The 16930-nt window shown below is 50.7% G+C and overlaps 1 protein-coding gene across 1 annotated transcript in view; it reads left to right on the top strand.

Moving 5' to 3' along the window:
* JAM3 (junctional adhesion molecule 3) overlaps window positions 1-14823 on the top strand; it is a 31004-nt gene extending 16181 nt beyond the window's left edge. The window contains exons 5-12 of the mRNA XM_010844721.1: window positions 7975-8040; window positions 8495-8608; window positions 9483-9635; window positions 9962-10164; window positions 10574-10673; window positions 11753-11882; window positions 11966-12020; window positions 12273-14823. Of these exons, the coding sequence (XP_010843023.1) occupies window positions 7975-8040; window positions 8495-8608; window positions 9483-9635; window positions 9962-10164; window positions 10574-10673; window positions 11753-11882; window positions 11966-12020; window positions 12273-12308 (857 nt within the window). The 3' untranslated portion in view covers window positions 12309-14823. The remainder of the gene's footprint in view (window positions 1-7974; window positions 8041-8494; window positions 8609-9482; window positions 9636-9961; window positions 10165-10573; window positions 10674-11752; window positions 11883-11965; window positions 12021-12272) is intronic.
* Window positions 14824-16930: the final 2107 nt, after the last annotated feature.

The raw sequence follows: 16930 nt of genomic DNA, 5'->3' as shown, positions 1-16930 counted from the left end.
TGTCATTGATAATGCTGCCTGGATCTCTGGGTTTAGGTGGTGGCTTCTGGTTTCTACCCTGTGAAGTTACTATTTCTCCTTAACACTGTTTGAGGTTCAGCCAGCCTACCTCAAGGAGAGGGGTGTTAAACTTCACCTCCTACAGGGCAGAATATCAAATAATCTGTGTTCATATGTAAAACCACCACAATAGCTATTAAATATTTGGGGGATCAGATATTCTGAAACTGTCCAAATGTTCTGTTTCTCCTTAAAGTTTTCCCACTAATTTTGGCAACCATCAATGGATCTTGCCGGAAGCAGCTATTACTCTGTTATTCTAAAGATGGTTTTCTGTTTCCCTCATTCATTCTACATTATTAATTGGGATTCTTCCATAAAGAAAGTTCTTTCTGTCCCATCCATTTGCGTATTCATTAGCATATGCATATCATATGGACTCATGGATATTTATTTTATTCTTTGTGTTGTAACACAGTCTGTCATTTATTTTTTGTGCTCAGATCTTCCAGCTTTAGTCTTTGGAAGGTCTTTCAATTTGGCTTCTGGTCCTTTGATGTTTTTGTTTGTTTGTTTTAACACTTCCTCACTTTCTGGCACTACAAGATGTTCCAGGCTTATCTTGTAATATTTTCCCCACCCCAGCCTCAGAATTAGCTATTTCTCCAAGGAATTCTAGTTCCCTTCACCGGGGAATGGTATTTAGAAATCAGGATCTGAGTACTGAGTGTGTTCTTTGTTATGGAGGTGTCAGGACTTCTACGCTCTTGGAGGACGGGGCTAGGAGGTGTGTGTGTTTTTAGTGACCCGTGTATGCACACACGTTTGTATTTATTTCTGTACTTGTGTACATGAAATAAACATTAGTTTGTATTAGTGCCTCTGACTGATCTAGCGCTACAGAGCTATTTCTGGCTTCCCCCTTGCATATTCATAACTTCTTTTTTTTTCTGACAGTGAAGAATTTGTCTCTCATTATTGATGGTGGCCCTTATAGTTTTTATTTGTTTAACCCAGTTATATGTGTAAAGTATTTTCAGAGTTGCTCACCTGTACTGCTATAAGATGTAACTTTATCAACTAGAGTGCAGTGTTTGTGCAACGTTCTTGTCTTAGTAGCCTTGTTATATCCATTCAGAACATATTTTCCAAAGTTATTTCTGTCAATTCCTTTCTTCCCCTCCCCCTTAAGTGAGGTTATTTCACTCGTAATACAGTTAGTTTCATTTGTCAGTCTGCATCCCATCCTGGTTCCCAGGACATCTTGTATGATATGTATATGTATGTGTGTGTGTATATGTTTGCCTGCATCGGGTCTGAGCTGCGGCACGCCAGGTCTTCACTGTGTCACGCAGCTCTTTGATTGCAGCGCGTGGACTCTCCATTTGCAATGCATGGGCCTAGTTCTGTGGCACATGGGATCTCATGGTCAAACCCGTGCCCCAGGCATCGCAAGGTGGATTCTTAACCACTGGAGCAACCAGGGAAGTCCCTGTACTTTTCAGTGTTCATGAAATACAAAGTTCATTCTTTGTGGTATACGGTTCTGAAGGGTTTGGTGAACGCTTGGCCACAGATGCGCCATCACAGCACCACACCCTGTTATGTCTATCAGGCAGCCCCTCACCTCTTTTTTAAAATTGAAGTTATTTATTAGAATAAATGATTTCATGGGTCCTTATAGTGTATTTTTTGTTTTTTTACTAAAATAAAACACGTAATGCTAAAGTCGTTCCTTCAGAGCAGCTTTTGACATGAAATACTCTGCAGGTCAGCCAGGGCTGGAGTCCTTGTTTTGTTAGACTGAAATTGTTAGCAAAACAAGTGAAGAGGACCATGGCTTTACTCGATTTTTGTCCCAGAATGATAGTGTCTTTGATGTGGCTTCCCAGGGAAGAATTTCCTCTCTAGACAGGCATGTCTGATTTTCCTGTTCCTAGTGGAGCAGGTGAAGACCAGTTAAAAAACTCAGACCGAGGCCACCCCTGCAGATGTTTCAGCAGTCTCTCGTGCCGACCATTGATCTGTATTCCATTTCCTCTTCTATCTACTTTTTTTTTTTTTTTTACAGTTTTGCACTTTCTCCCTTTTTCTATGTCTATTTTTATGTGCATTTATATAGTAAACTTTATGTATTTTGTCCTGACTGTGCCTCTGTCTCTAAACTCTAGATTTTTCTCTCATACTGCCCTGTTTCTGTCTCCTTACAACTAGCTTTAATGTAAAATTAAAAAAATATTTTTTTTTTTGCATTGGCTGTATTTATTGAATGTATAATCTGGTCTGAACTTAAAATATAAGTAGATTGAAAGTTTCACTCTTTGTTAAGATAAGAAAAAGCAAATTAAATTGCTTCATAATAATTTGTTTATTCTGTGTATGACTCAGACGCCATCAGTAGGAAATGGTTTTCATACACTGGTGTTAGAGAAGAAATAGAATGTATTCTTCCACCTCAAGTCCAGTGGCATTAAAACCAGTGTGCACAGACCCCTCCTCCCCACCCCAGCACCTCCACCCCCACCCTGGCTGTGCCCTCCTTCCTCTGCCCTTCTAGGCTGACCCCCCAGGCTCTGGTTTACCGGGTGGTTTGATGCTGAGGGACATATAGGACCCAGCCATTCCTCCTCCCCCTCGCCAGGTTGCCCCCCTCAGCTTCCTTTAGTGATGGGACTCCTCCCACTGTGACCCTGGAAGGGTTCCCTGGACTGTGTGAACCCCTCTGCCTGAGAAGGGAGGGTGAGGGGAGGGCTCCCTCCAGGGCATTAGCTCTTCAGACACTGTCCAGGTACCACTTGATAGACTTTTCATCTGCTGTGCCCTGGCCTGGTTAGTGGGAGCTGTGGTCAGGAATCTTCTATGGCTTTGGCCTGGAGATGAGTTAAAGGAAATAGCAATCTGAATTGGCGTCAGCAGGGCCTCGCTGACGTCTTGCTGCTTAGCGGAGCCCTGGAGCAGGATGTGATAGTGCTGAGGCTCTGTCTAGAGTCATGGGGGTACACGTGCTGTGCCCAATAAATCTGGGATTCAAGACAAGATGCTCTGTGTCCAGGGTGTAAGTCAGGGTCCCCCAGAGAAATGCAGCAAACAGGGTGTGTGTGTGTGTGTGTGTGTGTGTGTGTGTGTGTGTGTGTGTGTGTGTGGCTAGAACAGGATGCATTTCCTTTACGTATGTATGTTCTATACACACACAGAGATTTACTGTTAAGAACTGGCTTGTGTGATTATGGAGGCTGGGGACTTGAAACTCTGCAGGGAAGGCCTGCAGGCTGGAGACCAGGAGGGCTGAGAGTGCCCTCCTGCCTGGGAGACTGGCATTTTTGATTTGTTGGTGCCTCCTGACTGATTGGATGAGTGCTGCCCACACCCCACCCCACACACACACATTAAAGAGGACAGTGCAGTTAAAGTCCACAATTTAATACTAATCACAGGTGGCACTATTGGTAAAGAACCCGCCTCCCAGTGCAGGAGACTTAAGGAATACAGGTTCTATCCCTGGGTCGGGAAGATCCCCTGGAGAAGGGAATGGCAACCCACCTCAGTATTCTTGCCTGGAGCATCCCATGGACAGAGGAACCTCGGGGGCTGTAGTTCATAGGGTCGCAAAGAGTCAGACACAACTGAAGCAACTTAGCACACACACACAACACAAACACTCTCAAGTTAACACTTGGACCATCGCAGTCAGATTTACTTGGAACTCCATGATGCTTGGTTGGTTCTCTTCATACTTGATTTGTAAGGGTCTCTTTGAATAACCATTTAGTTGAGCCAGAGTAACAACAGGCCAGCTTTAACCAGAGCTTCAGCTGCCTGTGTTCTCATCAGAACCCTCTACAATGTGTCTGGAAAATATCACTGACATGGACCTCCTCCCCCTGCTCTTAAATTCCGTAAAACTTACTTAAGGAACCGAAGCAATGTTGAAAACGTACTGTGATGGGAGGCCTTCTTCCAGGGACAGGCCCTGCTCACCAGGCACGCAGGCGTGGTCTCCAAGGGCGGATGTGCAGCCTTCTCACTGGAGGGCCTGCACTGCTGTTTATATTTAGCCCGGAGTCCTGGGACCTGCGAGGCGGCTCGCGGTGGAGCCTCTGTGCGCCCGCGCGGCCCCGGGCCCGCTCACTGGACTGGACGGAATGTCAGCAGCTAAATATAACTCTTTACAGACACACGCAGGCAGGCGAGTCCCGAGTGAGCCAAGCATCCGGCTTTAGTGGAAACATTTTCTAACAGAGTCGCTTTCCCCTCTCAGTTTACAGTAATGAATGTAAACCCAGATCAGTGTGATTTTTCATTGAGAGCTGTCTCTGCAGTTAAGATGGTTGCAGGCACTCAGAAGGCAAAAGGAAGGCCTCCGCCTGGCCTGGCCCAGGAGCCAGCAGGCCTGTCTTGCTATTCAGATTGGTTTTGTTTCCACGGGAGGAGAAGATGGGCAGTTTGCACTTCGCCATCTGATGTGTATGGATGTGGGTTGAGTGGTGCCTTTGGGGTTTCATTTTCCCTCTGTTTCAGACTGCCTCAGGACATAGGCACCAGTGTGGGCTCTGGGGTAAGTGACCAGAGCAGGGTACCCTCTGTGGAGTTGGCTGCCTGCGGCCGAGATGGCCTTACCTCAGCAGCTGTTCCAGCTCAGTCTACTTTTCTATGACTGTTTTTTATTGTTATCAGTTCCTTCGGCCTGGGGATCCAGAAGCACTTGGTAGCCAGTGATTCTTGAGAAAGCAAAGTGGGGGCAAGCCGAGTCCTCATACCCAGCAACAGGCCTGTGCTTCTGGGGACCGGGCTCTGCACTTGGGGTGACCCTGGTTTGACATGAGGGGCTTGGAGAGACACAGACCCGGGCCCTTCCCAGCCTGCTGAGTTAGAATTCGGGGTATGTCCTCTAGGGTCAAGGAGGTGGAGTGGGACGTGGGCTTTTAAATGGGGCCCCAAAGTAATCCCCCCACAGCCTGCCTGGCGTCAGACCCCCAGGCCTGGGGGTCTCGCAAAACAAAGTAGAAATATGTACTTGCTACTCAGAGTTGTGGCATTGTTCCAGACCAGGAGAGCAACGCAGGCGTCTGGGTGGTGGGGGACGGACACAGGAGGCTGCAGGACCCAGCGAGGCCTCCTTCCTGCCTGCCCGCTCCTCTGCTCCCCAGATTCAGTGTCCTGGCTTCCTGGAAGGAGGAGGGAGCTGCTGGAGACAAGACACCATTGCCATGCCTTCCAGAGGCTTCCTCAAGGCTGTTTCCCTGGCCTCTCGGCTAAGGAAGGTCCTGCAGAACAGAGTAATGTGAGCGGGACTTCAGGGTCTGAATCAGGCTTCCTTCAGCCCCAGATCCTCTTCTCACCTGCTGTTGCTGCTCTCTGTATAAATAAGGGACTGTTTGAGCAGTGAAGTAGGGACTGTGCATTGAAACTCCTGGCTTCTGGTTTTGGTTCTTTGCTCATAGATGTGAACCAGCTGGGCGCATGGTCACCCCGCCCCTGACAGAACCTGGGAGGGGGCAGTGCTTTCAGGAGATGCTGGAGCCAACCCACAGGGTGAAACCCCGGCAGCACTCTGGCCTTCCCACCCCTCCTGCTTGGCTCTTTCCTCAGCAGGCTGGGCGTCAATCCTATTATGAGAAAAACCCCAGCGCTTCAGTTCTCCTTCTCAGCAGGAGAATGGTCGAGCCACAAGCAGCCCCAACCCCACGCTGGCTGCTGGTGCGTGTCCAGGCCTCACTCCTCCCCCTGCTGACCCTGACATGCGTTCTCCATCTGGCAGCCTCGCCGCCACCCACCACAGTCTCTTAGGAAGAGCACCCGTTTTCCCTTGCAGACCACTGTCTAGAGGGGTGGGGTCCTTATCCTTCCAGAGCTCAGTCTCCTAACCAGATGACACTGGGACTAGACACTGACCTGGCCCTCTGGCTCCTACTCTGCATCTGCTGAGCTGGCACCCCAGCCAAGGGGCAAAGGAGGGTGTCCAAGCGGTGACTCGTGCAGTGAAACGCCTCCATACCCACCCCACCATCTCTCTGGCTTGTTGAATGGATGGTTGTGACCTGGAGCTCAGAGCACAGGTCTTCACGTATTCTTACCTGTGTTGTCAGCTGAGGCCCAGGAAGGCCGTCTCTGGGGATGGCAGATTTTCCTAGAGGCCAAGCAGCCGAAGGACTCTTCATAGGTGGTCAGTGTACCTACTTAATCTTTTCACCCAAGAAAATCGGCTAAAACATTTTGAGACCATGATAACCAATTACAACATTGTTTAAACTCATGGAGAGTCAGGAGCTAGTTTTGAAAGGGATCACCATGCAAATAGCATATTTTGATTTCATCCATTAGCTTCACTCAACTAAACTTCATGAAAATCACCATGTTGTTATTTTTCTTATTTTATTCAAGACTGGAGAAAGCCTTTAATGTTGGGAACCACAGGTTAGATAAACAGCAAATCCAGCGAAGTGAACCCTTGCGTGGCTGGTAACTGTACCCAGAATGTCCATGCCATCCTACTGGGAAGTGCCAGGCCAGAGGGAGGAATGGCAGGAAGGCCTATGTGGATCTGGGAGATGATAGAAAGATTAACAGTGACTCCAAGCAAGATAAAATTTAAAAAAAAATTTTTTTTATTGTGATAACATTGATTTATAACATTATATAAACTTCATGTGTACAACATTATACTTCTGTTTCCACGACAGCTGCTCACCACCAAAAGTTTAGTTTCCATCTGTCACTGTACTGCTCACCCCTACACCCGTCCCCACCCGCTCTGTAACCGTTACTCTCTCTTCTTGACCTATCATCCTTTGGTTTGTTCATTTATTTTCTCATTTCCTTTGCTTGCTTTCCTATTTCACCGGTGACTGAAATCACACGGTACTTGTCTTTCTCCATCTGACGTTTCACTTGGAATAACAACTCAAGTTTCATCCATGTTGTTGCAAATGGCAAGATTTCATCCTTTGTATAGCGGTGTAATATTCCATCCCACTCGGATTTATACATTCACATTGCCCCCCACCCCCACCCCGCCACACACACCTTTTATCTGTTTTTCCACTGATGGCCACCTAGTTTGTTTCCGTATCTTCGCTACTGTAAATAATGCTGCAGTGAACATTGGTGTGCATATATCTTTTATAGTTAATGTTTTGTTTTCTTCTGATAAATATCCAGGAGTGGAGGAATTGCTCAGTCATATCTAACGTTGAGTAGAACCATTTTTGCATTCCTGGATAAATCCCACTTGCTCGTGGCATATGATCTCTTCAATGTATTGTTATATTCCGTTTGCTCATACTTTGCTGAGGTTTTTTGCATCTATGTTCCTCAGAGATACCGGCCTGTAATATTCTTTTTGTGTGTCACCTTTGTCTGGTTTTGGTATCGGGGTGATATTGGCCTTGACAAATCAGTTAGGAAGCCTTCCCTCCTCTTCCATTTTGGCGTAGTTTGAGAAAGACAGGTATCAAATCACTGAATGTTTGTTAGGATTTACCAAGGAAGCTGTCTGGTCCCGGACTTTTGTGTTAGGGGAGGTTTTGGTTACAGTTTCAATCTCCTTACTAGTGATGGGTCTATTTGGATTTTCTTTCTTCATGATTCAGTCTTAGAAAGTTGTATAAATTTAAGAATTTGTCCGTTTCCTCTGGGTCGTCCAGTTTGTCGATGTGTAGCTCTTCTCTTACTGTCCCTCACAAATACATACTTAGAGGGAAGGTCCTGAGAGCTCTAGCGTCTTTATTCTGGGGCGAAGAAAGAGAGCGCACTCTGGAAACTCTCCTTTCTCCGGGTTCCTTCTGGCAAAGGTCAGACTGAGAGAAAGCCGTCACCCTGCCATATCTTAAAAGACTAGATTGTGGAATAGGATGTCTTCTGTCCCCTGTGGCTAGTGACTGCAGCCTCCATGAAGGAAAATCTGGCCTCAGATGCAGGCTCTCTGCCGTTTCAGAGCCGCATCGTCTCTGACTTGGCTTTTCTTTCTCCTCTCAGGCTGCTTGATCGGGGCTGTGAATCTCAAATCCAGCAACCGAACCCCAGTGGTTCAGGAATTTGAAAGTAAGTACAAGGGAGGCTTGAGGCAAAGGGGCATTACTCGGTGGTCTGGCGGCCGACACAGGACAGGCACACGGACGTGCGTGCCCAAGAGGCCCGTCGGCACCCCCGGTGTGCACGCGTGTCAGCGCAGCATGGCTTCGGCGGCTCTCGGCAACTCAGCAGGCTCCCTGCTGGCCACCACCTGGTCCCTGGCGCGTCTGCATTTACATGGCCAAGAGCATTCTGACGTAGAAGCACAGGATGAGGGGGACGTGCACTCTCTTTGCTAATCATCTTCATTGTTTTTCTGGCTAAAATTAAATTTTCTCAGAGTCTGGCGCTAGCTGGATTTTTAATCAACACGACAGACCTAAATAGACATAGCTCGTAGGGTCTGGGTATACAAGTGAACCTGAAATTGTTCCACAATCACAGAGAGTTCTCTCTCCCTTTTTTCTAACCCCTTTCTCATTAGGTGTGGAACTATCTTGTATCATTACGGATTCACAGACAAATGACCCCAGGATTGAATGGAAGAAGATCCAAGATGAACAAACCACCTATGTGTTTTTCGACAACAAGATTCAGGGTATGATCCTGTGGTCCTCTTTGTACAGAAGGCCCTGGCGTGCACTTGCGGCCAAGACTTGGCTCTGCGTGGACCTACATCTGGAGCCAGAATTGGTTTTCTGTCTGTTTTCCTATGGCGAATTCGAGCCTGCAGAAGTGGTGAGGATAGGGGTGGAGCCTCCCTGTAGCCGCCTCTCTGCTTCAGTAAATATCACCTCCTCAGGAGGACTTTAGTTTCCGTGCAGCCATCTCTTTGAGGTATCTAGTGAACGTTCTCTGAGGCCACCTCCCTCTCGTGAGCCATGACTTACAAGTTCAGTGACTTCAGCAGCAGCGGGACAGCAGTGACCACTGCATATACCTGGATGCCGATAACACCTCGCAGGAGAGCAAGGCGGGGGTGCAGAGTTGTGTCTGACTCTTTGCAGGGGGTGCTGGGCCAGGAGCATGTGGGGCACAAAGACATGGAAGCATAGGGAGCTTCATGACGTATTCTGCATATAAGTTAAATAAGCAGGGTGACGATGTACAGCCTTGATGTACTCCTTTCCCAATTTGGAACAATATAACTGTGTGTGTTAGGGGTTGTGCAGGGCTTGTGCTTTTGGCGTCATATCTGAGAGATCACTGTCTAGTCCAAGGTCATGTGGTTCACATCTCTTTCTTCCTAAGGGTTTGAGTGTAGCTCGTGCAGTAAGGTGTGTTGTGTATGGTGTGGGCTGCGAGGTCGGGGTCCAGGTCGCTCTTGCACGGGGGTACCCTGTGGTCGCAGCACTGTCTGTGGAATGCTCCTTGTCTTTTGGTGCCGGGTGACTAGTTTTCTCCTTTAACGGGGAAGCCTTAGGGGGAGCCAGGCATCTGCAGGGAGTCCCTCAGTGCCTCTCCTCTCACAGGAGACCTGACCGACCGTGCAGAGCTGCTGGGGAAGACGTCTCTGAAGATCTGGAACGTGACGAGGAAAGACTCGGCCCTTTACCGCTGCGAGGTGGTTGCTCGGAATGACCGCAAGGAGATCGACGAGATCGTCATCGAGTTGACCGTGCAAGGTGGGGGTGCACGCAGGGCAGAGGCCCCTTGCCCTCGGCTCGGCGTCTGCTGGTGGAAAAGACCAGCTTCCTTTTCTTCCAGAGTCACGTCCCTGTGGGTGTGGCAGGCCCACAGGGGCTAGGCAGGGAGGGCTTTTGAGAGCTACAGGTCGGGGGTGCGGAGGGAAGTGGAGCTTCTGCCTCGCCCCTCACAAGCCGGAGGCACTGGAAAGGCTGGGGGTCTTCACGGGGGCTGGGATTCCCACTGTGGAGCAGCTTTCTCAGTGGGCTCGGGTAAAAGCAGGCCTTGCTGCTGGTTCTCACCCCCGCCCACTCTCCTCCCACAGTGAAGCCGGTGGCCCCGGTGTGCAGGGTGCCAAGGGCCGTGCCTGTGGGCAAGGCGGCCACCCTGTCCTGCCAGGAGGGCGAGGGCTTCCCGCGGCCGCACTACAGCTGGTACCGCAATGACGTGCCACTGCCCACAGACTCCAGGGCCAACCCCCGCTTTCGAAACTCCTCTTTCGTCTTAAACCCTGAGACGGGCACTCTGGTAAGAGCTCCGGGAAGAGGTGCGGTATGGGCATCTGTGCTGTGGGCAGAGCACCTGTGAGCAGACAGGAGACCAGAGCTACAGACCCTAATATCAGGAACCACCACTTCCCCCCGACCCCGCCCTTTATAGACAGGAAAGCCTGTAAGTGGGTGCAGGAGGGCAGGCAGAGCTGAGGGGACAGTGGCCAAGGGGAGTGCAGGGCAGCCTGCCCAGCGCCATCTGGAGCAGAGTCGGGAGGCAGTGGGCCTTGCTCACTGGCCACACAATGACATTGCAACATTGTTGGTGTGTTCGGGCTGCTCATGGTGTCGTGGGCAAGACTGAGCCACATTGTCGTGTTTGGGGACAGCCCCTGGTGGGGAGGTGGGACAGCACCGGGTCTCCCTTCACTCCCGACGCCTGGCAGGTGTTCAGCGCCGTCCACAAGGAGGACTCAGGCCAGTACTACTGCATCGCATCCAACGACGCGGGCTCGGCGCGCTGCGAGGAGCAGGACATGGAAGTGTGTGAGTGTCTGCTGAGCCTCGACCCGGGGGCTGGCGGGCCGGTCACGCTCGCTGGTGCCCTCAGCTCAGTGCCAGCTGCTCTCTGCAGTGCGCACGGGCTCCCTGGAGTCTGCCGGGTCTGGTGGGAGGACCCCCTGAAGGACTGACCCACGGGTTCTCTGCTCAACCCACAGCTTTCACTGAAGCATCCTGAACTCCATTTCTTTGGTAACTGATAGAATCATGGAAACGTAAGGTTGTGTAAGGTCTCTAGGAATTTACCCAGTCTAACTTTTTTGCAGTAAGCAGAAACTAGGGCTCACCCCAGTAATTTATGCTGTTGGGGTGATTCTTCCTCTGGGCTGTCGGGGCTCAGTGGAGGTGGGCAGGGTCCAGGGCCCACCCCAGGTCCCCACAGGGACCCCGTGGAACCGGTCCCCAGGGGACTCCCCAGCTGCTGCCAGATTTGGGGAGCTGCTCTTGGGCAGGAAGAAGATTCCTGGGCTGTGCCCCAGAGTTCCTGACCCGAGAGACGGAGCTTGGAAACTGATGTTATGAAATCAGAATTCAAATGCATCTTTAACCATGTGTTCACATTCAAGAACCCTCTACCAGACAAGGGAGAACTGCAGCAGCTCCCAGCCTGGACAGCGTTGGTCGATACACCCCTGTGTGGTTTCCACTGTGCTTTTATCTGCACAAAGGGTGCAGCCTCAGGCCCCACAATGAAGCTCGAGAGTGCAGCTGAGGGTCTCCTTGAGGGACGGCTGGTGGCTGCAAGGCCACGTTCTTAGCTCCTATTTGCCCTTTTAACGACCACTTGAAGCTAAATAATCAGCAAAGAAAAGCCCTCGAAATTTAGGGGTTTTTCTTCCTTAGGACTCTGGCTCCTAGTTCTGATCTGTAGGGGAACCGTTTCTCAGTAAGAAAGCCCTAGGATGTGCCCCAGAGGCTTGTTACTCCCCAGGGCGCAGGCCATGCTCTGTGGCTGTGGCGGCTGTGGTGCAGCAGGTGGTGTCACAGCCTGTGGGCAGAGCTGCTCCAGGCTGGGGGTGGTATTGGTGGGGGGACAGCATCTTCTCACCCCTCGCTTTCTCCAGATGACCTCAACATCGGCGGCATCATTGGGGGGGTCCTAGTCGTGCTGACCGTCCTGGCCCTCATCACAGGGGGCATCTGCTGTGCCTATAGACGTGGCTACTTCATCAGCCACGACCGGAGCGGGGAAAGGTGAGCCTGTCCTGCGTGAACAGCGTGCCCTGAGCATTGCTATGGCCTGTCAGGCGTCACCCAGCTCCTCTGCTCTGTTTCAGCTACAAGAACCCAGGGAAGCCAGATGGAGTTAACTACATCAGGACAGATGAGGAGGTAAGAGAGCCTGGAGACGGTGTCTCCACAGGGAAGATGGCATCCCCCCGAAAACCAGGCGGGTCCCTAGGAGAGAGATTTGAGTTATGTCCAGCACATGAGCCCCTCAGCATGCCCCCGGCGGTGTGCTCGTGGGGCATTCGGTCCGCAGGCCTTGTGGCCATTCCCATCTAAAAGCACATCGAGGGAAGTGGTGTCAGGCTCCTTTCCTACCTGCTGGCCACCCTCTAACCTGCTATGTTGGCCTTTCAGGGTGACTTCAGACACAAGTCCTCGTTCGTGATCTAGATGGTGGTGCGGCAGTGTGCACACACAGACACCTCCACGGGGGACCCTGCCAGGAGCAGCCCCGCAAGGGGCGCCAGATGGGGCTAGACACATGCACAAAAGCTTTTGTTTTGGCCAAAGTTGACCGCTACTCCTTTCTTACTTTTTAACAAGCTACACGAATAAAAGAGTTTTCCTGGAGATGGGCAAGTCACCACAAGGCGAGGAAGTGGCCGGGTTCGCGGAGCCAACCCCATGGGGTCTGCCAGCCTCGAGGTGGGCAGCCTGGGCTCAGGAGGCATGGTGACCTGTCCCGTGGTGGGGCCACGCCAGCATGAGCATCCAGGGCTGGCAGCCAGGGTCATGACCCGAGCCTTGGCTGCAGTGACAGGGCTTCACAGTGGCCCCGGGGCCACTTCATCCCCAGGCTTTGCCAAGATAGTCCTGGTGTCCATCTGAGGGATTCTTTTTGGGTCAGCATTTGATAACAGCAGCCCAAATCAGGACAGTAAACAGCTTGTTAGAAGGAGGGATCTTCTTAGCTGTGGGAACCCTGCTCATCCACAGAGGGTCCCAGCATTGGAGAGCCTTCATCTTGTGCTGAATCTGAAATGGTACTGACATGATGTTCTGCTTTTCTATGGGTGTTTATTTTATAAAATTTTACAGTCTAAATTTTTGCTAAAGATGTATTTTGATTATTGAAAATTTCTATTTAAATTGTAAATAAGTTGTCGTACGCCGTTAAATACTGTATCTTTTTTTTTTTTTTTTAAGTTCAACTTAAACTAGGAGCCCAAACTGCTCCTGTTCAATTGGAAACACCACTGGTGGCTTAGGAAACCTTTGAGAAAACTCCAGCTGAGTAACCTCATGGTCTATTTGTGTCCGTGCACAAGAGACGCAGGGCTCCTGGGTGACCTTCCCTGGGCCTACCCCCACCCCTACCCCAGGCCCTGAGACACAGGTGCGCCAGCCGCACGCCTGTTCAGAGCGGAGTTGGCTCCTGAGCCTCCAGGCCAGCCCTCATGCCCTCATCCACCTGATGCCGCGACACGGGCCCTGGGCAGAACAGCTCTGATAGTGCCCTTCACCTGCCATGTAGGTCCACCCAGGATAGTGTCAAGGGGGCTGGAAGGGTGGGGTCCAAGGGTGGGTCCTCCGTGTGGTCCCCCAGCCTGGCTTCCCGTAGCCCAAGCTCCGTGGCTGTGCGTGGCTCAGTAAACACAGCAGCTCTGCTGTCAGGCCTTTAAATTCCTTCTACTTACTCATGCGGGCCTCTCTTGTGCCTCAGCTGGTGAAGAATCTGCCTGCAGTGTGGGAGACCTGGGTTCAATCCCTGGGTTGGGAAGATCCCCTGGAGAGGGGAAAGGCTACCCACTCCAGTATTCTGGCCTGAAAATCCCATGGACTGTATAGTCCATGGGGTCACAAAAAGTTGGACATGACTGAGTGACTTTCACACACACACACACACACACACACACACACACACTACTTATGCAGTTCATGGGATGGTCCAGGGCCAAAGGCAGTTTTGAAATCAAACCTGTCAACCACATTTACATTTGTTTCAAGACAGCAACCTCCGCTGTCCCTCTGCCATGAAGACAGTGCGGGTTCTGTCTCATCTCCCAGGAGGCTGTTGTTCGGGGTCATGAGGCCAGCCTCTAAAGATGGCAGGAAGGGTAGCCAGGCGACGGCCCGACTGACGGTGGGCAAAGCATGAGCCTGGGTCCAAGACAGTTTCCTGACGGTGATGAAGTCTTTGTCCACCCGACCCGCTGCCTGTTTCGAGGGGCGTCAGGAACACCATCCAGAGGCCTTTGTTCCTTGCGAGCAGGCATTCCCAGCCTCAGACACGCCGCTGCATTCACTCCTGACATGAAGCCTTTTGGAGCAGGAGCTTCGCAGAAGGTTGCTCCCGCTCATCTGTCACTGGATGGTTTTCACGTAGAAGAACATAGTCATCATGGGGTTAAATGTTCAGGGTCATAATTTTTTATACTTTGGGTTTTTTAATTGAACACTCAAGACTGTGTTGACCTTTCTTTTCTAAGTGGTGTGGACACTGCCATGAGAACTGGTAGCAGCGGAAGACAGCTCTTCATCCTCCTGGGGTAGCATCTTCTCTGAGTTTGTGACTTGAAAGCGCTAGACCTGAGAGGATCCTTCCTTCTCAACTCCTCTCGGCGGAAAGGGAGGCACCCTCTGTCCCGAGGGCAGCTCTGGTGACGGGGTGGCCTTCTTGGACCCTAAAACCTCCACCCCGCTGCCCCGTGCCCTGGCTCTGACAGAGGAGAGGGGAGTGAGTGTGGGTCTGGAAGGTCGCTGCCCGTCACTGCAGACATGCAGACAGAAAAGGAGTCTCGGGAGATTTTAAGGTGTAAACGAGGCAGGAGCCTGGAGGCCGCCCCTGCCGCCGTGGCCTTGGTGTGGCTGCGGCTGCGCCCGGTGCCACGGACTTGTGCTACTAACACACCTGCACGTTGGTGTTTGTTAAACCTCATTTATAAAAGCTTCTCAAAAAAAAAGGCAGCAGCTCAGCCTCTTCATTTCCCTCTTTCCTGCTTCGGGTCAGGCACACCCTGGGTTCGAAAGGCTGGACGGAGGTGAGGGCATTCCCCCAGGGGCCACCCTCTGACCCCACTGTGCGTACATGTGGAGTATGCGTGCAGACATGCGCACACATGCCCACTCACACATGGGAAGCTGGGGGTCAGGACAGCATCTACTGTCTCATCCTCCCACCACTCCACACGTGGCGCACACAAACAGAAACCCTGTGCTTTTGTTCCTGCAGAACTGGGATGAAACCTGAGCCAGCCCAGTTTCTTTCTGCTCATTCTTGGACAGAGCACACGCCTGCCAGTGTTTTAAGGAGACTGGTGGTACAGAGGAACCTAAGGCCCCCTCCACCGCAGGGATAGCCCTAAGTGGATTAGACGTAAAGCAGTGCTCCCGTTGCTCTGGTGAAAAACACAGGTTTTCTCTAAGCAGGGACTGCAGTCTATGCTAAGACATCTGCTGTGGGGGAGATAGAAGACCTGAAACAAAGCTTGGGTCCCTTTTCCCTAAGGGAAAAGATTTGGTTGTATTCTTTTCAGACATTCTGTCTGTTTAATGACTACTGATAAAAGCCCTGTGCTAAAAGTACTCGGAGACTGTACTCATGCTTAACCTTTATGCCTTTGAAGAATCTTTAAAAAGTTTGACATTTACAAATAACAAAATATAGTCAGGATTTTGACATCAGACATAGGAAGCTATGTACTGACTATAAGGAACTGCTCACAGTGGCAGCTTCCGGGGAGAAGCAGTCAGTTGGGCTTCTAGCAGGCCTGGCGGCACGACCTCTGAACTGGGTTGGAAGGGACTGGCCTGTGAGGGGAAGCATTGGCCCAGGTGAGACCATGTAGCTGATTTCCGAGCTGAATGTGATGGTCCCTGGTGAGGGGAATGGTTGGCAGAAGGTTGGCAGAGGCCTTCAGGGAGAGAAGCTGGGAGTACAGGGAGTACAGCCTCCGAGTACTTTTAGCACAGGGCTTTATCAGTAGTCATTTAACAGACAGAATGTCTGAGAAGAATACAACCAAATCTTTTCCCTTAGGGAAAAGGGACCCAAGCTTTGTTTCAGGTCTTCTATCTCCCCCACAGCAGATGTCTTAGAGAAGCTGGGGCAGGTGGAGCATAAGCGGTGTGTGTCCAGCTGCGGATCCCACAGCAGTGCCGGAGCCTGACCTCCCTGCTCCGGCTCCCATGACCACCTTCTGAGCACCAGCGATCACAGCCTCAGCAACTTTTTACATAGCACTGACACTATATTAGGCATTATAAGTAACCTAGAGATGATTTAAAGTACTTGAGAGGTGGTGTGGGTTATATGCAAACACTAGGCCACTTTATATGAAGGATTTAAGCACCCATGGATTTTGCTCCTGAGGGGTGTCCTGGAACCAATGCCCTGGTTCACCAAGACATTGGTTCATCACCAAGGGATGATTGTACATGTGCAGTGGAATATCCTTCAGCCTTAAAAGTGGAATGATGCTTATTACATGGATGTACCTTGGAAACCGCACCCGTTCCCCCCCCCCCCGCAAGAAATAATTCAGACATAGAAGAACAAATACTGTAGGGTCCCGCTTAGTGAGGTCCCTCGAGTAGGCAAATCCAGAGACAGTGGCCTGGAGGTTGCCTGGGGCCGGGTTCTGGAGAAGTAGGAGCTGCTGTTTGCTGGGGACAAAGTGTCTGGGACAGTGAACAAGTTGTGGACATGGATGGTGGTGTTGATTGCACACGTGAATATATTGCCACTGGGGTTATACATGTAAGGGTGGTTAAAATGGTAAATTTTATGTTGTATATGTTGTACCGGGATAAGCAATATTTTTAAATAGTGATGATGGTGAGGATGTGGGAAAAATGAAAAACAGTGGGAATACAAAGACAGGGCCCTCGTGTCATATTCAGTTGTAGGAATCTCCCGAGATAAAAAATGCTACATTTGGTAAAGGGGAAATCTTGACGTCACCCTGACTGACTCTGTCTTCACTAACCTTCAGTCGGGTAGCAGAGCAGACTCCCTGATGCTCATGGTTCGAGAGTCTGAAAGCCAGACCTCAGACAGGACTGCTGAGTGA

The sequence above is a fragment of the Bison bison genome, unplaced genomic scaffold (genome assembly GCF_000754665.1).
Source record: "Bison bison bison isolate TAMUID 2011002044 unplaced genomic scaffold, Bison_UMD1.0 scf7180017864205, whole genome shotgun sequence".
NCBI lineage: Eukaryota > Metazoa > Chordata > Mammalia > Artiodactyla > Bovidae > Bison > Bison bison.
This window is presented reverse-complemented; position numbering and strand designations above follow the sequence as displayed.